Source organism: Desmodus rotundus, chromosome 4, assembly GCF_022682495.2.
Source record: "Desmodus rotundus isolate HL8 chromosome 4, HLdesRot8A.1, whole genome shotgun sequence".
NCBI lineage: Eukaryota > Metazoa > Chordata > Mammalia > Chiroptera > Phyllostomidae > Desmodus > Desmodus rotundus.
The window spans coordinates 93,180,382-93,205,535 of record NC_071390.1 but is presented as its reverse complement, the minus strand read 5'-3'; the positions used below and the strand labels follow the sequence as shown (position 1 = coordinate 93,205,535).

The window sequence follows — 25,154 nt, the reverse complement described above, 5'->3', positions numbered from 1 at the left end:
ACTTAGTGATGTTCACTGAAGATAGCTTGTCCAGACACAGGCATGTGTGATTTGGAGCAAGCTCTTTATTACATGCACAGGGAATTAACAACATATATAGTGTGTAGTCTGTGGCCAAAGCACCCTCAACGCACCGGATCTCGTCTGATCTCGGAAGTAGACTGTGTAGCGTGATGATGTTTTGTGGAATGGAGGTGAGGAAGAAAACTACATTATGTCCAAAACTGTCATGAAGAGCCAATTAATGTATGTAAAACTCACACCAAACAAAAACACACATAATGCATGCTTTCATGTATCCATTTCGGATGTAAATTGTATGTGACTCAAAATGTTTTTTTGGATTGGGGATAGGGGGCATATTTTCCACGCACAGAATGCTTCAGAACACTTTCTGCTTGGCCGCCAATGTGCAAAGTCCAAAAGTAACTGGGCCTGCAGTCATCGCCCTGACCTGGGAAAAAGACCAACTTTGGACTCGGACAGTTTTGTTTCAATTAACATGCAAGATCAGATTCTCTGTCAGCAAATACTTTTAGAAAAAAGGATACCTCAAACACATTTGGAAAACATTTTATTATGTATATTTCAAGTTATTTTGATAATAAATCCATAGAACTGTTCCAAGGAAATCGTGTCTTTAGAGAAACGACTACAAAGTGAACAGGGATATACAAAGTCCTCCACTGTACCAATTTCTTTTGGTGGAACTTTTCTTTACGGAAACAAGGCAGATGAGATGGGAATGTTAAGCAGATTGATAGTTACTTACCAAACAGGATGCCACAGTAGAATTCTCTGAGATGAGGTAAATACGCACATGTTCCTTTCGAGACAGAAGTGCTAATCCACCATAGAACTACCTCCAGTTTGGATATGGACCAAAGTACCAAAAATAATCAAACTATGTTAAGGTAAAACAGTGGAAGTTTGTATTAAAAGTATCTGTTGATCTTTCTTGAATCAACATTTTAATACTGTCTATCCTTGGCTATTGTGTCTCCTCAGAATCACCTAGGGCTCATATTTACTGGTAAGGTTTCAAAAATTCTAGCCTGAATTTTCTGTTGACCTCTGACGCTACTAAAATAAAGCAAATCTGCTGTATAGTCACACTATATATAGAAAAAAAAAACACTTGCTAAATTGTGGTTTCACCCGCAAAAAGATCAGGTATGGTGACTTGTCCTCCCATTACGGAAAGGGGACCTGGCCCTGAGTGCATCTGCCGTGGGCTGGCTGGTAGTGTGTGGGTTCTTGACTTCATGCAGGAAAGATTTCGCACCCCAAGTTCTGATTTTAGAGTACATATATTAAAGCTGGGGACAGTCAAACAAGGAAGGGCTTAAGATACTGGAAGCAACAGGAGAGGGAGAGCCTCAGTGGGGCTGCCTCGGCTCTCTAGAAATGTTATAGTGGGGGAGCGAGCCTTGACGGGGCTGCTTCAGTTTGCTAAGTCTGAGAAAAGGGGGCCTTGGGTCAGGGGGTTAGGCCAGAATGAGGTGCTGCTACCCATTGCTCCCTGAGTGCAAGTATCTGGGGTCCCTGAGAGTTTAGGAGATGCACACCTGTGAGGAAGAGGGGGAATGGAAAGGTGCTCCTGGGAAAAGCCTGGGCTGGGTCCTTTGTCTTCAGGCTTTTAAAGGCTGGGAGTTTAGGGGAGGTCTCAGGGAGCATCTCAACAGAGTATCACCTTTATGGTGATGTGCCAAAATGAGATTTATTCTCTTAACCTCATCTCTCCTTGGGTGTGATGGCAATGGCACTAATTGGATTTCTGCTACCTCCCAGAGCAGGGTGATTTAAGCTATTTACCCTCTAGTTTAGGGAAGATAGGATTTACTAGATGGTTGCAAACTGCTTGTTTGATGATCACAGTTTCCTGATTCCACTTGTCCTAGCTGCTGCTAGTGCCAGGCCTGGGGCTCACTGAGGCCACCTATTACTTGTTTGAGAGGATTTAGGAAGTTGTGAAGCATGAGCCAAGATGAGCCATTCATACAGAAAAGCTGTGAGTGGGCCCGTAAATTGGGTGGGGCAGAGTCTCTGGTAATCTCCAAGGAGTGTTAGCCAGGTTGATGGATTTTCAGACGGGCACCAGCCAGCATGCTGGCCCTGGGAGGGTAGGGCCCAGAAGAGACAATGGCCTTTGCTAGCCATGATGCCAGGCACCTCCAGTTCTCTCCATATGGCACTCATGCCCCTCAAGCCACCGCCCTGGCACTGGAGTCCAGAGGGAGCGAGTCCGAGTAGGTGATTCTGTAAGAGGAAGTACTTGAGGCTCCAGAAGTTTCTTCCACTGACTCAATCCCCACTGGTTTTTGCAGCCAGAAGTTGTGGGGGACTTATTTTTCTGGCACTGGAACCCCGGGCAGGGGAATCTGGTGTGGGGCTGGGACTCCTCGCTCCCGAGATAGCCCTCCTGAATTTTTATCCACCACGTGTGGGTGAGGGATCAGCCTGTTCTGTGTCTGTGCCCCTCCTACCAGTCTAGCTGGGTGTTGTTTATTTCCGTAGTGTCTGACTTCCATTCAACTTGATTTTTGAGAGTTCTGAGTGATGACTGTTCCATATTTTAGTTGTAATTTTGATGTGGCTGTGCAGAGATGAGCCCTGTCTGCCTACGCCACCATCTTGACCAGACGTCCAAATAATTTTTAAACCAATGCTCTGCACGCCTTCAGTGACATATATTCCAAGAACAAAAAACAAATAAAAAAGAATCACAAGTTTTACACTTAATAACTTTATTGTTGGTAGTGATTTTCATGTAGTAATTCTGAAATAACTTCATCTTATAGAATCAACCAAATTTTAAATATTGATGTTGTTCAAAACCAAAGTTCTCACCATCAGAGAAGGAAGATACAGTGAGGGGACAGGGGAAGGGTGAGGAAGACAGATGAGTGTTGGATTTGAAATGAAAGTATCTGAAGGAACTCATGATGTGTAAACAATGCATTTTCTGGCTCTGTTCCCTGAAATGGCCCGGAGACAATGACACTCTAGTAGCACCCAGATCTTGATTTCCAAATACCATTGCCCCCAAAAAGAAAGTAGGTTTTTCCTTGAAGAAAATAGCCAATTACCAGCCTGGGGCAGGCAAAGTGTATGATAAATGTAGAATATCTTGCTACAGCAAAAAGCAAGAATGTGTTCAAAGACTGATAGGCACAGGTCAAAATAATTCATGAATAAGCTTAAAGGTATTCTTGCTGACCAAATTTGGAACAATTACAGTAATTTAAATAGAATGTTTAAAAACAATCGATGAACCCACATTGATGGGTAGAGGGAGGAATAAATGTGCTTCTTTGTAAAGACTGTCAGCTAATAATGTAGATGAAATGCTAGATTTAGAAAGTACCAATTTGCAGCAACCAATGTAGTAACATAATGGCCTCTGGCAAGGACTAATCAACACTAAAACCACTGAGTGAACAGGATAGCCAACTGGTTTCCAGGTATCTCCTCCCAGATTGTTTTTTAAAATAGAAAGATCTGACAGAAATCAAGTACACTTATATTGGCAATAATGTGACAATGACATTATGTGCCTCCTGATCAGATGTGAAGCAAAGAATGGGACATACCACATGCTGTTATGGTGTCTCCTGCCAACATGTGTGATCTGAAGGTACTTGCGAGACACCATCAGAGAAAACAGAATTCTACAAGCTAACTGGCTTGCTTTTTCAAGTGTAAATTTCATATAAAGTAAAAAAAGGTGAAAGAATTGCTATAGAGTAAAGGAGACTACAGATACATGGCAACTGTATGCTATAGGTTTGGATCCTGGATTAAAAAAAATAAATAAAAAGAAAAGCTTTTAAAGAACAAGTGATGTTATAGTGCATTATAATACATACAATACATTAGACCAGCGATTTTCAAGCAGTGTTTTTAAACATGCAGTACTTGAGTATTTAGTCATGGGCATTGTCTTCTTTTCCCTTAGATCACCAAATTAAAAAAAATGACAACAGCCAACACAACAATAACTAACTGTCCAGTGTAAATGAAACAAAATCATACTTTTTTTGGTAAGATCAGCAAAAAATATTATTTTTTGGTGTGCTGCAGAATTTTAGGAATTAGTTTATGTGTGCCATGAGATGAAAGAGGTTGAAAAGTCGCTGTATTAGACAGTTCCGTATCCATGTTGAATTCCTTGGGTGTGGTGACTGTAGTGTAATTCTGCAGGACTGCCCTTGTGTTTTAAGAAAGACATGTAGCAATGGGTAAAGCATGATGCCACTTCTTTCAAGTGAAAAGTGTGCTTACAGGAGAGATTATGGCAGAACAACAACTGATAAATACAAGGGAAGGATATATAATTATTTCATGGTAATATACTTTCAACTTTTCTGTAAACTTGAAATTTTCAAAATAAAAAATTGGAAGAAAAAAATAGCTTAGTGACACCATGAGGGTATGGGCGTTAGCAAAGAGGAGCAACCTGCTGTCAATTTTAACCAAACCCAAAGAAAAACCAGAAGTGATTATAGAACAAACTAAAGAATCAAGTTAAGATGGTTAAACAAATTCCTAAATCTCCTCTTCCTATCAACTTAGGCAGATGGCAAGTGGTATAAAGGTGTTGGTAAATGAGCTCTCACAAACCTTAATCCATTTTATCACAAAAACATATAAAATGAATTAAAAGCCTAAAATGTTTCCCTTGTAAAGGGGCATGGAGGACTGGCAGGAAAAAGCATGTTTGAAAAGTTAATCCAATAATAAATAAAAAGTTTACACATTGGCTCATTTTGAGAAGTTGGCAGAATGAAGAAACTAGATGTTTTCTTATCTGAATCTAATAAACATCTAGAGTTACATATACAATTAGAACAGAGCCCATATTGCTTTAAATCTCCCAAACCGAGAAAAGCATCATCACCAGTAAGGTGTTGTAATAACAACAACAAAAAACTATACCACCAAGACTTTTCTCCTGGCGCTTCTTCTTTTTAGAAAAGATTTTATTTATTTATTTTTTCAGAGAGAAGGGAAGGAAGGGCCAAAGAGACGGAAATGTCAATGTGCTATAGGTACATCGATCAGTTGTGTCTTGCACACCCCCAACTGGGGACCTGGCCCGCAACACAGCCGTGTGCCTTGGACTGGCAATCAAACCAGCGACGTTTTGGTTCGCAGCCCAGCTCTGAATACATTGAGCCACACCAGCCAGGGCCTGGAGCTTCTTGTGTAATGATAGACAGTGAATCAGCCCACATTTAATTCCACTATCAGCACATAAAATGCTCTCCTAAATTTCAGCATTCTCTGTCTTAATAGCTCTTAAAAAACAAAACAAAACAAAAAAACATGGTTCCATCTCAAATGCTGCCGGTAGACTCTGCTGAACCACACACAGTACTGGAATTTTTATATGGCCAGTAAACTTGAAAAAGTATTTTTATTCAAATGGCCGTGAGTTTTAGATTATGAAATCAGCCACCCCATTCCCACCATTTCCCTCTGAAATGCCAAACAAATGCAGCAAAGTTAATGACCACATGGCAGGATAATCACTCAAACTTTTTAATCTCCCTTTACACATTATATTAATATTCATATCGCAAGGCAATCCATTCACAAATATTACAGTTTGATAAAAAACTTCACACATATATCCCCGAAAATCTATACCAGATTCGGTCACTTGACTAAACATTAAAATAATAAAATGAAAACATTATCATAATTCTTTTAAAGCAGTAAGGTCTGAGGCACTCTGGGAAAGATGTTTTCGTACAAGTATAACATGTCAGTGGTATCAAGTTATCTTACAATAAAGTCACCTGAATCCCAGTAATCAAGTACACTCTAAGGACAATGACTCCGATCTGATACACCTTCGCAGGATACAGTCGCATTTGGACTGAACTACTGAAAGGAACATAGATACTGGGCAGCTGAGGTCATTTCTCATGAGGTTCCCAGCGATGTAAAGATGAAGTGTTTTCAGCACTCCAAGGACAGCTGCATCCCTACTGCAAGGAAACAGTCCCATCTTCGAAGAGTTATCTTTCTCATCACAATCAGGTTTACTAAATGTTAGAATCTAACATCTCACCTGACTTACTCTGCTCACTGCTGGAGAAATTTCAGAACTGGCTTTCCCGATCAACTTCCACAGTGCAACCTCCACCCTTCTCTGAATGTCTCCAAGGTGTGCCCTTGAAACAAAATAGACAGTGGAAGAAAGGGAACTTTGTTCCCCCCATATTGACCAAACAGAGGTCTGAAATAGCAATATATTACAAACTCTTCATGCTCTCCAACAGCCACTACCATTTGGAGCATGGCTATTTTTGCCATAAACTAGATTTCAAAAAACCCAATAACCTTTTTACAGAGTGAATTCTGCCACATCCATTCATGACACAGAGTCTGAGTGCTTCCTTCCACAAAACTACATGGGTAAATAATCAGCATGGGGGAGGAGAGAGGCCAATTCCCAGGTAAGAATTAAATCACTGCACACTGTGGGTCCATCTATGACAGCTTATGACCCTGGTGGAGCAGAATCAACACAAACCCCAGGTCATATAGTGTTCAGTAATTACGTATGTGGAATTTAAAATGTATACATATATATTTCCTATATAGTAAAAAAATCTGAAGCAACATATGTTGCTAAGTTTCAAGGATTCTCACCTTCCACATTCATCTATCTGGAAAGCAGCGGCTCCCGATGGCCCAGCCGTGGCAGTGATAAAAGCAACAAGAAGCAGGTGTAAGCAAAAGTGCGCAAAGGGCAAATGAGAACACAGGGTGCAGAGGTTTGGGGAGGGCGGACAGGGGCACACTGAAAGGAGTTGAAAAATGTTTCCTTTATTCTTCTTGGCTTTGCCAGACCCAAGACAAGTTCTTGAGGACACAGGTCAAATGCTGCAGTACTTCCTTATCTATAGTCAAAACAAAACAATAAAAAATTCCTCTTCCATTCTGTACTCTCAATAAAAAGCACAGTACAGCCAGAAGGTATTACTGAGATGTGCCGGCTTGGGAGAAATTAAAACTGGGACATGAAGTGAGGCCGCTCGCTGTCCAGCCGCCGGGTTAGGATGTCACAGCCAGTGTCCGTGACCAGCAGGGTGTGCTCAAACTGAGCAGACCGCTTCCCGTCTCTCGTCACCGCGGTCCAACCATCTGGCCAGGTTTCATCCTGCCATCCACCTTGAGCAAACAGAAACAATTTCTTAATTCCATCACTCCGTTTTCTAAATAAGCTCTAGGTAAGTGTATCTGTTATCCTATGTCACTAGATATCACAGAAAATCAATTAGAAAATTCACTATTAAGATTTCCGTTTATACTTCAACTAAGATTTAGCTAAAGACTTTGATGATACTTAAATTTACCACAGGTGTGTTTTAACTTGACATGTTTCATACTTCCCAAATAGCAAAGCAAGATGATATTTCTAAAATAAAGGCACTGGGTTTGGGTTTGATTTTAGAAAGTATATTAATACCAACTCATCGCAGACGTACAAGAAAAAAAAATGACTGAATGAATTTAGCTTCTTCCCGGTGTAACTCTGGCATCTGACTGAACTACAACCAGTATTAATAAAGAGTATCTCACTTAATGCGTACCGCAGCCCTGGGGAGTTGGCAGGATACAAACTGTAATTTCCCTTTTACAGAGAAGAAGGCAGCCTCTCAAATGACCTCCATTGCTCCCTTCCTCCATGAGTATGGGCTGGATTTAGAGACTGACTTCTGAGGAAGAGAATCTGCTAGAAGCAATAGGATGTTTCTCCCAAGATTAAGTTATAAAAAAAGACTAGAAGGATCCAAAGAGAGCTATATCCTTTCCTACACGGCCCTGGACACACTACCTGCTACAACTGCCCCACTCTGTACCCCCTAGTTCCAACAAAGCACTGGCGGAGAAGAAAGGTGAAGGCTTCATGAAGCAGACCCAACTTATCACTCTGGCATCTCAGTGGGGAGCACTGATCACGACTCTGGGTGTGTCATCAGTGCTACATGCCTATCACAGGAAAAGCAACAGTGAGGACATAAAACTGCCAGCGCTAAGCATGTGTGTGCTGTGCTTTCCCCCCAGGAGCCGCATGACACCTCCCGATGACATGAGTGCAGACCCTGAAGAGGCAGAACACAGCTCAGGACGTTGGAGTCCGACAAAATCTGCCATGTAACCAGCTAAAAATGACTATAGGCAAATTTCTTAACCTCTTATTAAAGAGTCAGTTTGCTCCTCTGTATAACGGGGACAGCACCTACCTCCTAACTTGTAGGGAATTAAAGCATTTAACTTTGTCTGCCTCAAAGTGAGTGGGTCTACTTTCCTCCTCCTCTCCACCCCCTAACCTATCCCACATGTCAAGCAAGAATTTCTCCACAGGCTTGACGGAGATGTCTAATGATTACAATGCAGGTCCTGGCTGGGTAGCTCAGTTGGTTAGAGTCATCCTGATATGCTAAGGGCACCAGTTTGATCCCTGGTCAGGGTGCACACAAGGAGCAATCCATGAGTACACAGGTAAGTTGAACAACGAACTGATATTTCTTTCCCTCTCTCTCAAGTCAATCCATTTAAAAAATTAAAAATTAAGTATGGCAATGCACCCCTTGCCAGGATCTTTAGGAAAAGGGACCAGGATTGAAGTACTCTGGCATCTACTGACAGCAGGAGAGCGCAGTGTTTCCCTGTCAACCCACACAATGACTAGTTCTCCACGTGGCACTAAATCCAGTTTACGGCAGGACAGGGAGTGGAAGTGAAGCAAAAAGGAAATAGAGCAGACCACTAATTTGTGCATTAGTAACCAAAGGTGAATACAAATTCAACTGAAGAACACATAGTATCCTTTTTTCTCACCTTCACAAATCATTGGCTCAATTGTAAATACGTGGCCCGCCTTCATCACACCGACTGCTTTATTTTCTGAAATTGAAGAAATAAAAAGAAATCTCAAAATATAGTGTAGTTTTGAAAAGCTCACTGGAAAGAATATACAACTATATTCCCCTCAGTTACTCTTAATTACCTTCTCCTCTCCTGATCCACCTTTTTATAAGGTAGATCATTCGACAAATGATAGCCACCTACTTTGGAACAGACACTGTCCTAGGTGTAGTTCACTCTGCTTACGTTTCCTCTACGAAAATACACAGATATCTGTAGGCTGGATTTTTGATGTGATTATCACTTTTATAAAAGGAAAATTTCACAAACTTATGTTACAGTAGGGTTACAATCGCAATCATAGAACCAAAGTTCCATTACTCACTCATTCAGGTGTGACTGTTTAAGGGTGTGTGTGGGTGTGCGGTGGGAGTCGGAGCACAGCCCACAGAAACAACTGCGTGAGTTTGCAAAGTTTTGTAAGTTGTTGTCTTTCTCATATCTTTAAAGGGGAACAAAGTCTCTGCACACTAACCTATCTATGTTGAATGTTGACGTGACTATTCCTTTTTATTTGAAATCAGAAATTCCATTTCTGCCTTCCAAATACTGTTTTAGCTTTTTGTCCAAGTTTGCTAATAAGGGTACTTTTCAGGACCACCATGAGAAATACAACTGAGTTAAAGTGTCTAGATCTGCCACCTGCCCCCCAACAAAAGGCCAAAATTTAAAAATAGGGATAGGCCTTTTTAGATAATCTCAGACAAAAAGGAATAACCTATTTTTTATTCAAGTTAAAAAAACAACTCAGGGACATCCAGCAAAGATGGAGGCATAGGCAGATACACTGTGCCTCCTCTCACTACCAAAAGAGGGACAACAATAAATTTAAAAACAAAAATAACCACAACCGCCAGAAAATCAAACTGTATGGAAGTCCCACAACCAAAGAATTAAAGAAGAAATGTCCATCCAGACCGGTAGGAAGGGCAGAGATGGGCAGCCGGGCGGAGAGGACTGGTAGACTGGGCAGTCCCACATTCACATGCGGATAAACCGGGAGAAACAACTGGGGACCAAGACAGACCTTGCCACCCAGGGCTCCAGCGCAGGGAAATAAAGCCTCAAAACTTCTGACTAAAAAAATCTGTGGGGCTTGAGGCAGCAAAAGAAACTCCCAGCCTCACAAGAGAGTTTGTTGGAGAGACCCACAGGGTGCTAGAATGTACACGAACCCACCCACCCGGGAATCAGCACCAGAAGGGCCCAATTTGCTTGTGGGTAGCGCAGGAAGTGACCAAAAGCCTGCCGAGAGCTGAACAAGCAGCATTGTTCCCTATCGGACCCCTCCCCACATACAGCGACACAATGCATCTGTGTGGGTTGCCCTTCCCTGGCAAATACCTAAGGCTCTGCCCCTTACTCAGCAACAGGTGTGCCAGGACAAAGAAATACAGTCCAAAGGAAAGAAGAGATCAAAGCTCCAGAAAAAATATAATTAAGTGATGAAGAGATAGCCAACCTCTCAAATGCAGAGTTCCAAACAGTGGTAATCAGGATGCTCACAGAAATGGCTAAGTATGATCACAAAATACAAGAGAAAGTGAAGGCTATGAAAAGTGAAATTAAGGGAACCAACAGTGACAGGAAGGAAACCAGGACTCAAATCAACAGTTTGGAGTAGAAGGAAGAAATAAACAGTCAACTGGAACAGAATGAAGAAACAAGAATTGAAAAACATGAGGAGAGGCTTAAGAACCTCCAGAACAACTTTAAACGTTCCAACATCCGAATTATAGGGGTTCTAGAAGGAGAAGAGGAAGAGCAAGAAATTGAAAACTTATTTGAACAAATAATGAAGGAGAACTTCCCCAATCTGGCCAAGGAAATGGACTCCCAGGAAGTCCAGGAAGCTTAGAGTCCCAAAGAAATTGGACCCAAGGAAGCACACACCAAGGCACATCATAATTACATTACCTAAGATGAAAGATAAGGAGAGAATCTTAAAAGCAGCAAAAGAAAAGAAGAGTTACTTGCAAAGGAGTTCCCATAAGACTATCAGCTGATTTCTCAAAAGAAACCTTACAGGCAAGAAGGGGCTGGAAAGAAGTATTCAAAGTCATGAAAGGCAAGGACCTAGATCCAATATTACTCTCTCCAGCAAAGCTATCATTTAGAACGGAAGGGCAGGTAAAGTGCTTCCCAGATCAGGTCAAATTAAAGAAGTTCATCATCACCAAGTCCTTATTATATGAAATGTTAAAGGGACTTATCTAAGAAAAAGAAGATCAAAAATACAAACAGTAAAATGGCAAAAAACTCACAACTCTCCACAATCAAACCTAAAAAAACAAAAACAAAAACAAACTAAGCAAACAACTGAACAGGAGGAAATTCACAGAAATAGAGATCACATGGAGGGATATCAGTGGGGTGGGGGAGGGGGAAGAATGGGGGAAAGGTACAGGGAATAAGCCTAAGTGGTAGGTACAAAACGGACAGGAGGAGGTTAAGAATAGTACAGGAAATGTAGAAGCCAAAGAACTTATATGTATGACCCATGGACATGAACTAAGGTGTGGGAATGATGGTGGGTGGTGGGGAATAAAGAGGAGAAAAAAAATGGTACAACTCTAATAGCATAATCAATAAAATATATTTAAAAATAAATTAAAAATACATTAAAAATGATAATCAGAAAACATTGTTTTCACTTGGCAAAAAAATAAAAAAATAAAAACTGGAAAAAAAAAACCCCAAAACAAAAAAACAGGTAACACCCCCAATAAATGAATGCCTGCATTTGCTTGTCCTGACCAGCAGGTGGCAAAGCATGGCTTTCAGGGTTTTTTGGTCTGGTTGTTGGTCTTCATGGTGGAGAGTATGGTAATCAGTGACACATGTCCACTGTGGCTGAATTTACTAAACACCACACTTTCTAGTGTGGTCTAGCCTCACCCACATCTTTCTTTGTGAATAGATATTATGCTGCTTTCTACTACCTTAGATATTGCCAAAATCTGAGGAGCAAACATAATTTCAACATTTTATTTCTAATCTTATCAACTTTCTCTTCTAATGACATGCAGTTAATTACAACATGCACATAACTGGTAGTATTCCCTTGAGTCTATGTGGCAGTACGGTGTCACAGAAAGAGCTGAGCTGTCAGCTATCGCAGCACTGGCTGCGTGCAGCTACTGAACACTTGAAACCTGACTGGTCAGAGTGAGATATGCTGTAAGTGTAAACTCATGCCAATTTCGAAGACAAAAAAAGCATACAATATATATCAATAACTTTTACATTCATAAAATGTTGAAATGGTAGTATTTTGAATGTGATAGATTAAATAAAATACACTATTAATTTCACCTATTTCTTTTTACTCTTTGAATATAACCACTGGAAATTTCTAAATTACATGCGTGCCTCATCAATCCTATTGGTCAGCACTGATACAGAGAACCTGGGACCCACTCCTATTTCCGCCACTGGTTCACTACTCTAGGAATGTCCGAACTCCCACTCACCTTGACTCATGGTTTCAGTTTCTCAACGTATCTCACTAACCAATACACATTATCTCAGTAACTACACTATTGCAGACACTGTGTAAGTACTCCTTGAAAACTTTATAGCTGCTCTATCATCTACCTCACAGAATTATTATAATATGCATCCTAAATGTAGGGTATTATCCTCCTTACTTCCCAACCATTAATAACTTAAATACAGAAGCAAACAAACTCTCATCTAATAAGGACTTCTCTGACATGGAATGAGGTGGAAGAAGTTACACAAGTTCCTGGTTCCACCCCCAGCTGATTAGGAATATGGAGCCACAAACCAAAGCAGAGATCATTTACATTTCAAAAGGCCTCTGCTCCACAAAGATTCTCCCCTAAGTTTCCTCTAATACATTCCTAAAGTGATCACAACATATTCTGATTTATATAAACCACGTGACTTTACATAAACATACCAAATGTATGAAATGAAGGAAAACTAACTCACCGTTGGCTTCTTTTAGAAAAAAAAAATTCTAATTAAAGGGTTTTAAAAAAACAACAAATGGCATCTCTTGTACACCAGTGGCACCCTATTTTGCTGACCCCAACATCTCTGACACATCCACTTCTCTCACAAATTACATCTTTTTCGTTCTCTCTTTATATAATCCATACCTAAACCTGAGCCTGTCACTTCTGCAAGTAAAGGCACTTTTTTCATCCACCCCCCCCCCACACACACACTCTTTTTATTGCCGCACAGGCAAGGAATGCTACTATAATCACAAGCATCAGAATGTCTACTTCCGTTCTGTCTAAGAGAATGAACATCAGCTGACTTACAAGGCTTACCAGGAAGGAATGAAGTCAGCTAATTTTCTGTTACTAGCCTTGTTTCAAGCACAATTCACAGCTTTAATTAAAAATAAACAAACAAACAAAAAAAACTACAAGGTCTGCTAATAAATGCTTAATGATCTATATCAAATGCTGCACTCTAAACAATTTCTTCAGCTCCTCCTATTAAGTCTTTTCTCACTCATTTCCCTTCCTCTTCAAATTTATCAATGTCTAGGACTTTAGCAACTCTCTTCACCATGCATGGGCTGACTAGTGACATCGGTCCCCAACTCCAATACATTCTAGATACCACTGCCAAATCTGTCAGTCCAAAACAGCAGCATCTTCACCTTGTCATTCCTCTGCCCAAAAACGTTTCTGAAAACCCTTACAAATAAAGTCAAACATCCTCAGGCTGGCAGTGTCTATTCCTAGTTCTTAATACACAGAATACTGAGCCAAGCTTATATTGTCTTTGTTCAGTCTCAACATGCTTCCCCTCCACCTGGAATGCGCTTGCTCATCTTCTCCACCAAACCAAATCTCAGTCATTCTTTCTCTCTCCCAAAGGACCCAGCACGGAATGCTGCAGTCTTTGCTAGGCAGCACGAAGTACAGGAGAAGAGTGATTCTAGAAAGCCAGGCAGAAGCCAGGTACAAATCCTAGCTCTGGCACGTATTTACTAGTTTGTGTGAAGTGAGTAAATAAATTACTTCTCTAAGCATAGAATATGCTTTTTAAAACAGGGCTAAAAGACCAGGGAGAGAGTTGCGATGATCAGATCAAACAAGGCAGCAATTCTCAACCTTCTGCATCTCATGGCACACACAAACTCATTACTAAAACTTGGTGTCACACAAAAAATACATTTTTTTTGCTGATCTCCCCCCAAAATAGGTATAATTTTGATTCATTTACAAGAAAAAAATAATAGTAATTACCTACCCTTTTTGCTCCAAAGAGACTTTTTAAAAAACTGGGTGCCTATACTTGCGTGTAAGGATTTCTGGCTCTAAGAATTAGGCAATCAGACAGAACCTTATCATGCACGTGACCAGTAAGATGTAACTCAGTTATGTGACCTACATACTTATGGTTCAAGACAGGGCACTCATGCCAGACAGCTATTGTATTGACTGTTGACATTTTTTTTATTTGACAATCTAAGGGAAAAGAGGTCAGTGTCCCTGACTAAATAGTCAGGTTGTGCATGTTTTAAAATTCTTGAAACACACCAGTTGAAAATTGCTGATAATGTGTATCATCATCATCACCATTCTCTAAGTTATTATTAAGTGCTTTCCAGGTTAAAATATCTGACTTAATCCTAATTAACAGTTCTAGGGTAGGTGCCAGTCATTCCCTACCACCGTACAGACAAGAAAACTTAAGTACAAGGAGATATATGAACGTGTCTACATAGCGGTGGCTCACAAATATAATTGTTAAATTCCTTCTCAGGTCACTTACTGCGAACAGCTTCCATTTCTAGCACTAAATAGCGACTTATTCTTGCAGGTCTTATATCTCCAAGAAAAAAGGCTTCTGGAAGACACTAACTGTCCTACACTTCTTTGTTGCTCTATGAGACAGCACTCAACTTGAGGAAAGGCACTCTGTGTATTGTGCTCTATTTATACCACCAACAAATAATACAGTATGTGACATACACTAAAAACTCAAGTCAAACCAACATGAACCAATTTCACTTAAGGAATCAGAATAAGTATATAGCAGATACTGTGGGCTATTCTTCCAGAGTACTCAGCTAATATTCCTAACCTCCCTTGCAGTTAGTATAGCCATGTGACTAAATTTCTGCCAACGAAAAGTAAATGTAAGTGATTATCCCAATTCCAGGCTGACTCATTAAAACCTCCCAAGACCCCTCCATGCTTCTCCCCTTCCTCCCCAGTGTCTATAGATTAGGAGGGCAACTCCCAAAGTGATCTTGAAAGCTACAGGTTGAAAATGACAGAGCATAAGTCACAGAATAACTGGCCTAGCCCCACAGTGACCAAACACACATGCTTTGAACTGTTACGGGAACAAGATGAACGTATGAACACCTACCGTGTTAGAGCAAATATACAGGCCCTGTCGAGTATTTGAAAACATTTGTTGAATGTTTAACATTTGCTAAAAGTCTGCTAAACATTTGTTAGCAAATACCAGACCTTTGGACAGTACTTACTGGCATAGTGGGGTACGTTGGGGGCCGTATGAAAAAGTTTATGGATTCCATGCCCACAGTAGCTTCGAACAACTGAAAAGCCATTTGCTTGGGCATGTTTCTGAATAATGTTTCCCAATTCTCTGTATCGAACACCAGGTTTCACTAAAAGGGAAAGAGAAGACTTATGAAACAGTAACAATAACTAGCAGGTACAATACAATTACTTATCCATGTGCCTGGAACCCTTCTGATGAGGAAACCCAGGCATGGAGAGGCTACTCTGGCAGTACATGGCAACGCTGCAATTCAGACAGTAGCACCTCTACTTCCTCCCTTGATGCGTGAAAGGACCACATACATATAGTAAAGGGCGGGGGGGCATCTTTTGCTTTTCAAATAAACAAGAGAATGGAAAAAACACTTCTCTTCCTCTCCTTCCCTAAGGTCAAGTGTGCTATTCTATTGAAGAGAGCAGAAGAGATTGAGAGAGGAAAGAGCATCAGGAGAAAGGAATGTCCATAAAGTAACTTCACTTGTCCTGAGTTTGTCTCTTCTCATCAACTCCTCAAAGAATTATGTCCTCAGGGCTTCTTTCTCCCCATAAAAATGGTTCTCAAATTACTGTATTTTTTGGACTGTAAGACACACTGGACCATGAGACATACCTAGGTTTTAGAGGAGGAAAATGGGGGGAAAAAAACCGCACTCCACCCCCACTCCCCGCGAGCCAGGTAAGCTACATTCGGATTATAAGATGCACCCCCATTTCCTTCCCAAAGTGGGGGGGTGCGTCTTGTAGTGCAAAAAATATGGTACTCATAGTTGCCTCTAGGGGTAGGGTAGAGAAAGTTACTTCTCACTAGCACACACTTCCTACTTCGTTTAATTTTTATGACTTACTTCTGTTTCAATAAAAACCAAAACAAAAGAAGTGGTTCTTGTTGCTATTGCAGCTCTCCTAGCACCGAGACCCCTGGGAAATGTAGCCATGGTTCTGGGGGTCCTCGGACTCCCTAGTCTCCCACTCTGCCTCATTTCCAACCTGAGGTTCAGGTACAACATTATCTTCTCCAGCCAATCAAATTTCTGGGCAAATAGCTCAAGAATTCGTTTTAATTCACTTGCTCTTAACCAGATGTCCCATGTTGACATTTTTGAGGGGAAGGGAGGTTAATGACTTTGAGGAACTATGCTGACTTTTGTAAGTATTTTCTTGCATTCCAATCCAAGCCTTTCTACCAGCCCCAGACAATGGGAAGAAAAGCAAAATTTTAACCCATGTTGCACCAATTTCAACACCTCGTCAAGTTCTCCAATGCTCTGCACCTTGGTGAGCAGCAACCAAATGAGTGGAAAACAGGGTAGGAATGATTCATACAAAGGTATTTAGTGCCTTCCAGAGATTAAGCAACTTTTGTTCTTTTCTGGCTATGTTAAAATGACTTTGGTTTCTGGTAGTTTCTTGGTAAGTTTCATCCCTATGTCTCTGTAAAACATTTCAACTGTGTGGTTATTTCAATCAACTCTGAGAAAAGCAAAAAAGGATATAAACTTTGAACACATTATCTGGCACAAACCCTAACGATTATTTAAAACTAAAGTTTCCACAAATGAGAAACTAAACACTAAGGTTCTCACCTCACAATACCACCAGTAATATTAAACTATTTTAATAACAGTGAATACATAAAAAGAAGTCTCACATACAATGATACACAAAAATATCAGACACTTTCATTTTTCATTCCTCCAACTTCATTAAATTAGTAAAAATGTCATTACCTCCCATGCATGTTAAATGAACTAAAGACAATAAAGACAAGGGATCTGTTATTAAAGATAACTATATGTTTAAACGAAGAATCTTGTTGATGACAGATCATGGTTATTTTATTTTTGTTTGGTGGCGGAGTGGCTGTGGAGGGATGCAGACAAAACACTCAACAATAAAGCTGAAATGCTGCGGATTTCACCTGGAAGTTGTTTGCCCTCCAACTATCCTGATTTGGTAATGGGACTGTTAGCATTTGCAACAAAACTTTCCTTCTCTCTCCTCACAAGCTAAAGCATAAACAAAAAATGTGGATGAACTGTTTGTACGGACCAAGAGAGACTGAGAAAAATCCTACGGAAAAACATCTCTACCCAAAGATATTATTCATTACAATAGCAAGACATCTAGAAAACACCAAAATCCAACAGGGGAATAGTTGTAGAAATTTTTATTGTATGGAATAGATAGCCATTAAAAGAATATGGTAGCCTTGGCCAGGTGGTTCACTTGGATGGAACATTGTCCCACACACCAAAAGGTTGTGGGTTCGAACTCCAGCCAGGGCATGTACAAAAGGCAACCAATTGATGCTCAATAAACACATCCTTGGGTGAAGATTAAAAAAAAATTTTTTTTAAAGAATGCACCCTGACTAGTGTGGCTCAGTGGGTTGGGCATCGTCCTGGGAACCAAAAGGCTACCAGTTTGATTCCAGGTCAGGGCACACACCTGGGTTATGGGCCAGGTCTCTGCATAGGGGAATGCGAGAAGCAACTGACTGATGTTTCTCTCCCCCTCTTTCTCCTTCCCTTCCCCTCTAAAAATAAAAATAAAATCTTTAAAAAAACATAAGAGAATGCATGTACATATATATGCTAATTTGGAAAGATCCCTAGGCATTAGCTAAAAAAACCCAATTACAGAATACTACAAATATCATGGTTCCGTTTATCCTTACTAAACATATACACAGAAGTATATTATGCATGTGTGTATGTGTGTGTTAATGTATAGAGGAGGAAAAACCTGTTGGAAGTTTGTAACTCTAGAGAAAAGAGTATAAAAAGGAAAGAAAAGAGGCAAGTATAAAGGAGACTTGTTCATTTTTCCCTCATAATCTAGCTTCTTGTTTTAGTTTTTATGAGAATATATTTATGAAAGAATAAAAAAGTAGGAAAAAGTTTACACTCAAGAACTATCCATACATTCCTCCACATCAATCAGCCAAAGAAAGATAAATCACATGAGACAAAGGATGATAGTAATTATTCAGTCCATCCTCATCAAGGGATCCCAAATCTTCCTCCACAATTACTACGAAAACCCAAAGATCATTCAGGTGACGAGGAGGCAAAGCCTGGCAGGGAGAGGAATGCCCAGTGCAGTGATGAGTCATTAAAGACCCATCAACGCATAGCAGTTCCAGCGGGTGCCCAGTTTGGCTGACCTGCGTCGATGGCTTGCATCAGGCACTCATATGTAGTCTGAACCAGCTTCCGTGCTCCCTCATCCACATCTCCAACAAAAAACGTCTCATTCAGGTCTCCGTGATAACCATTGCGGTAAAGAGTGATGTCCACTGCAAAAGAATGTGCAAATATAAAGACCACATTTGTTTTTATTTCACAATTGAAGTCAGTTCTCCAACATGACAGCATCAAGCAGCTTAATGAAAAAGATAATGTCTGCATTCTCAAATTAGATCCCAGGGGAGATACAATCACTATCTACAATGCAACTAAGCTCACTGTGGAAGACAGAGGCATGGTCATGCAGCGCAAAGCCAGATGGTAGGATTTTATATACTCTTATAAAGCAGTAATCAGATCATTTATGGCACAAGAAAAATGCATCCAGGATAAATTCATGCCAGATCAGTCATCTGAATTAGTGACATTAAATGGAAAACCCTGCCACATTTGACAGAAAAATACTGCTTTAATTTATTATCTGCAACCATTTTTTCCCTCCTCCTGGGTAATCATACACTATTCTTTACTTATTTTTCAAAAACTCATTTGCCTTTCACTTATTTGTAAGTATTCATCCTTCTGTGTCCCCATGTTTAAGAATACAGATGACTGCTACACAGGATTAATACATTGAATGTATACTAGAAAATACATTAAATGAGTATTTTTAAACCCTGAATTTTCAATCAACCTACAACATCAGAGTACAGGTGGGTTGGCTCTAGCACAATACACATATCTCTAAAAAACCTCACATATTATGCACATCATAAATAACAGGATTTATGTGAAAAACAGGGTTGGGCAAATCCCTCAAAACCTATGAAGTTCATAAACAGATACTCTAACTAAAGCAGTAACAATCCAAATAAAACAGTGTCTCCACTATCATTCACCGCCAGCATCACAGCAGTTTTTAACACTTGGGTTCACGCCTCCTCGTTTGATATGTAGGTCCTTGAAGATGCCAGATTACTAAAGAGACCAAGATCATCAACATTAAAAATACTGGGTTGGCCAAAAAGTTCACTTGTTTTTTTCCTGTAAGATGGCTCTAGTAGCGCTTGTCTTCAACTTCATTAGAAACAATTTTGTTAGATTGCATTGTGACAGCTGTCATATCAGCGTGCATTTAAAAAAAAGTCAAAACTGATGAATTTTTGTATAGCCATTTTTATATTGAAGATGGAAGAAAATACACAGTATTTCCAGCATATTATGCTTTATTATTTCAAAAAAAGGTTAAAATTGCAACTGAAATGCAAAAAAAGATCTGTGCACTGCATGGAGAAGGTCCTGTGACTGATCGAACATGTCAGAAGTGCTTTGCAAAGTTTCTGCAGATTTCTCGCTGGGCAATGCTCCACGGTTGGGTAGACCAGTTGAAGTTGGTAGGGATCAAATTGAGACATTGAGAACAATCAACATTATACCATATGGGAGATAGCTGACATACTCAAAATATGCAAATCAATAAAGTTACTGCTGAAAATAAAGAATGTGTCTTTTATCTTACAGAAAAAACTAAATGGATTTTTTGGCCAATTCAATACCATCTAGGGAAGCCGTTTTCATCATTTTTTTTTAAATCACAGTGGAAAATGTCTGGGCAGCTTCTTCCTCTGCATTTGCAGCTTTCCAAGACAGCTTAACGTCTTACATGAAGGAAGGCACTTCTGCAAGATTTTTAGCTTTTTTTCCTTAAGGTCTTCATGTATTACTAAAGATTTGTCTTTCTCTTCAAGAAAACCTGCCCTGAACTCATTCAAAACAATTAGTGGACTAAAAGAAAAAGAAAAAAAATCCCACTTGAATCAACATTACTCCCACATTTCACTGACATATTTATCAATTACATGAGATAATGTGCATTAAAGAAATACATGCTTTAACAAATACATCATATTAGAAGTATCTTTAACCATAACAAAAGCATTCCACAGATTTAAGATTTAAAATTTTAAATATGAAAAAGGATGTTAAAGACAGGAAGTAAAGAAAATCAAGTCACTATCGAACTCCCTAGACCTTACTGTTTCTTTGCTCCTGGACATACTTCTTACCGTTAACAATATCACCTTCTTGCAAGGGCCGTCTGTCTGGAATCCCATGACAGATCACTTCATTCACTGAAGTACAACAAGACTTTGGGAAATTATAGTAATTCAAGGGAGAAGGATAGCAATTTCTTGCAATGCATGCCTACAATAAATTAAAATACAAAGAAAATAATTTGGAATGTATAAAAGAAAAAAATAATCTTATGCAGTTAACCAGATTTAAAAATTTGAAAACTGAAAATTTTGTGGTACAGATGCTATTAATAAAGAATTTGCTTATTTTATTTTAGAAATGGCCATATTTTTATCTTACACAGTAGCTAACAGGGTTTGTGTCACACAGGCTGTAGGCAAACCAGTTTACTGATAATAGCAAAGGAAAAGCAAATTTACATATTATACATGCAAATATGAAGATTGTAGTTTAGAATTAACTACTTAAGGAAAATATATTATTTCAAATAAAAAATAAATATTAACATACACTTTTAATGTAATTATAATTTCTTATATAAAAACAACCCTAAAGCCTTATAAGCAAAAAAAGAATACTAATATAATGAAGATATGGTAAAGTCACTACAACCATGTAGAACAACAAAGAAACTCCTAAGACAATGGTCTGGTTTTCCATAAAAAGTCCTATTTTACTATAAGATAGTTTTTATAAAGTGGCAGTTATAGTATATATAATTTTTTGCCATACTACCATACAGTTTTCAGATTAATAATTTTTAAAGTTTCATGTAACACAATTTGTGGAATATGAAATATTTAGGAAATTTAAATTAAGTTCCTCAATTGCAAAAATCATCACTCCTTGCCAATAACCACATAAATAACACTTCTCCCTTGCTTAACAATTTACTTCTATATTTCTTAAAGCAGACTGTGCTGACTAACAATGCCAACTCCATCACTAGCTGTGTACCAGCCTTAGGCAACTAACCTCTCTCTGTCTTGGTTTCCTTACCTACAAAATGCAGGTGCTGGTAGTAACTACCTCATGGAGCTGTTAGGATAGTAAACGAGTTAGTAAAAGAGCACCTGGCCCACAGGACATACTCAAAGTGCTATTCCCGCATACTTCATGTTTATAACACATGGAACAATAACCAAAAAATCATGGTTTATAACATTCTGAATATAAAGTGTTTAAAAACATATTTATGCTCAAGACACACTGCCAAATTTCCTTTCAAAAGGGTTGTCACAATTTATAATACCACCACATTTCATCATCCCCATATAGACAGCGGCTATAAACATTTTCAAAAACATTTACTAATTTAGTAGATCATCCCTCTGTATATTTTTAAAATATATTTAATATATATATTTTTATTTTTACTTTTTTATTTTTAGAGAGAGGGGAAGGGAGGAAGAGAAAGAAAGAGAGAAGGGGGGAGAGAGAGAGAGAGAGAGAGAGAGATAGATAGATAGATATCAATGTTGGTTGCCTATCATGCACCCCCTACTGGGGGCCTGGCCTGCACCTTCGATGTGCCCTGACTGGGAATCAAAACAGTGATACTTTGGTTCACAGGCCAGTGCTCAATCCACTGAGCCACACCAGCCAGCGCTAATTTAGTAAATCTATGATTTGCATGTTTAATGTTCAGAGCACATTTAATTAGTTTTCCATGTGATTTATTAACTAGTTATTGCTCTTCTTTGTAAATAATTATTCATATAATGCGTGCACTCTGCTACTATAGAGATAAAGGTCTCTCCTTGAAGGGCAGGCAATCTTACAAAAAAACAAACAAACCCCCAACTTCCAGCCAGAATGGAGGCATGGGCATACATAGATACACTTTGCTTCCTTGCACAACCAAAAGAAGAACAAATTTAAAAACAAAAACTGCCAGAAAATTTAACTGTATGGAAATCTGACAATCAATGAGTTAAAGAAGAAACATTCATCCAGACTGGCAGCTGGGGAGGAGAAGACTCACAGCAAGGTGGCGACTGGAAGACTGGGCAGTCCCACATTTGCATGTGGATAAACCCAGAGGAACAATTGGGGAGTGTGATGACTGAGCAACCCAGGGTTCCAGCATGGGGATATAAACACTCAAAGCCTCAGAATGTAAAAACCTGTTGGGGCTGGCACAGTGGGAGAAACTCCCAGCCTCACAGGAGAGTTTGTCGGAGAGACCCTCAGGGTCCTAGAACGTACACAAACACACCCATCTGTGAAATCAAAACCAGAAGGGCCCAATTTTCTGGCAGCCAGCAGAGGAAGTGACTGAAAGTGGGGCAAAAGCTCAGCAAGCGGCGTTGTTACCTCCCTGACCTCCTCCTCCACAGACAGTGCCACAACGCAGTGAAGTGGGCTGTCTACCCTGGCCAACACCTAAGGCTCTGCCCCTTACTACATAACAGACATGCTGAGACAAAGAAATATGGCCCAAAAAGAACTGATCAAAACTCCAGAAAAAGAACTATGTGACAAGGAGATGGCCAACCTATCATATTCAGAGTTCAAAACACTGGTAATCAGGATGCTCACAGAAATGGTTGAGTACAGATGAAAAATAGAGGAAGAAGTGAAGGCTATGCAAAATGAAATAAAGGAAAATACACAGGGAACCAACAGTGACAGGAAGGAAACCAGGACTCAAATCAACAGTTTGGAGTAGAAGGAAGAAATAAACAGTCAACTGGAACAGAATGAAGAAACAAGAATTAAAAAAAACGAGGAGAGGCTTAGGAACCTCCGGGATAACTTTAAACATTCCAACATCTGAATTATAGGCGTGCCAAAAGGAGAAGAACAGGAGAAGGAAATCGAAAACTTATTTGAAAAAATAATGAAGGAAAACTTTCCCAATCTGGCCAAGGAAATAGACTTTCAGGAAGTCCAGGAAGCTCAGAGTCCCAAAGAAGTTGGACCCAAGGAAGCACACACCAAGACACATCCTAATTAAATTACCCAAGATTAAGGATAAGGAGAGAATCTTAAAAGCAGCAAGAGAAAAGGAGACAGTTATCTGCAAAGGAGTTCCCATAAAACTATCAGCTGCTTTCTCCAAAGAAACCTTCCAGGCAAGAAGGGGCTGGAAAGAAGCGTTCCAAGTCATGAAAGGCAAGGAACTAGATTCCAAGATTACTCTATCCAGCAAAGCTATCATTTGGAATAAAATGATAGGTAAAGTGTTTCCCAGATAAGGTCACATTAAAGGGGTTCATCATCACCAAGTCCTTATTATATGAAATGTTAAAGGGACTTATTTAAGAAAATCAAAACTATGAACAGTAAAATAACAATAAACTCACAACTATCAACAACTGAACCTAAAAAACAAAAACAAACTAAGCAAACAACTGGAACAGGAACAGAATCACAGAAATGGACATCACATGGAGGGTTATTAGAGGGGTGGGGAGGGGGAAGAATGGGGAAAGGTACAGGGAGTAAGAAGCATAAATGGTAGGTACAAAATAGACAGAGGGAGGTTAAGAATAGTGTGGAGAAGCCGAAGAACTTACATGTATGACCCATGGACACGAACTAAGTGGGAGGGAATGCTGGTGGGAGGAGGGGTGCTGGGTGGAGGTGGATAAATGGGAGGAAAAAATGGTACAACTGTAATAGCATAATCAATAAAATATACTTAAAAAATATATATCCCTATATCATATTTACTGAATGTGGCAAAAAGTAGGTTTACAGTTGTTTGTATGGAAAACAATACAATAATAAATTTAATGGAAGAATGAACTGTTTTATGCAATCACAACTGTAAACCTACTTTTGCCCCACTCTGCATCTGATCTATTTACTGCCTTATTACCATGGATATGGAAGGCAACATCTTTTTTACACTAATCCAGTTTCAGAACTTGTATTCTTTTTATTTCAGAATATCTGATGTATGTAGTGACATGATTTATTTCAAGCATTAATAAAACTAATCATTTATAAAAGCTAAAGTAAAATATTATGAAATATGAGGTTCAGAAACAAAGTATTTCACAGACACTTAAAGATGGGAATAATGGCTGTTGAATATTTTTTATATTTAAAACAAAGTAAAAATTTGCTTTCAAATTAGCTTAGCCAAGTTAACTTAGACATTCAGAACTTAAGTTTATTTAATTTTTACAGCTCTAAAACATTTAATAATGTGAAAAAATTTCAAAGCATAAAAGTGAAATCCTTACTAAGTGTACAGCATGATCTATTTCTTCAGTAGTTACACCTGGTTTTATCATCCCAGCGGCAATATCCAGTACTTCTCTAGCAAGCTGTAAAGGAGAAAGACCCTTAATACTTAGTCCATTAAAAAAGAAAGGAAATAAAAGTGGAAACTTGTACCCTCTGCACTGTAACAGATTCTGTGAGAGGTTCATAAAGTGCATCTCACTTTGAATATTACAATCCTGAATCTCCATTATAAAAACCAGTTGTATTTCTAATGCTCATC

General features: G+C 39.3%; 1 protein-coding gene across 2 annotated transcripts in view; it reads right to left on the bottom strand.

Moving 5' to 3' along the window:
- Nucleotides 1–5,522: 5,522 nt before the first annotated feature.
- The window catches only part of METAP1 (methionyl aminopeptidase 1), a 79,236-nt gene continuing 59,604 nt past the window's right edge, over nt 5,523–25,154 (bottom strand). For both annotated transcript variants that reach the window (XM_024574871.4, XM_053922864.2), the window contains 6 exons: nt 24,892–24,975; nt 20,725–20,863; nt 18,637–18,768; nt 15,434–15,577; nt 8,860–8,925; nt 5,523–7,185 (listed from right to left, as the gene is read on the bottom strand). In XM_024574871.4, the coding sequence (XP_024430639.1) occupies nt 7,022–7,185; nt 8,860–8,925; nt 15,434–15,577; nt 18,637–18,768; nt 20,725–20,863; nt 24,892–24,975 (729 nt within the window). In that variant the 3' untranslated portion in view covers nt 5,523–7,021. The remainder of the gene's footprint in view (nt 7,186–8,859; nt 8,926–15,433; nt 15,578–18,636; nt 18,769–20,724; nt 20,864–24,891; nt 24,976–25,154) is intronic.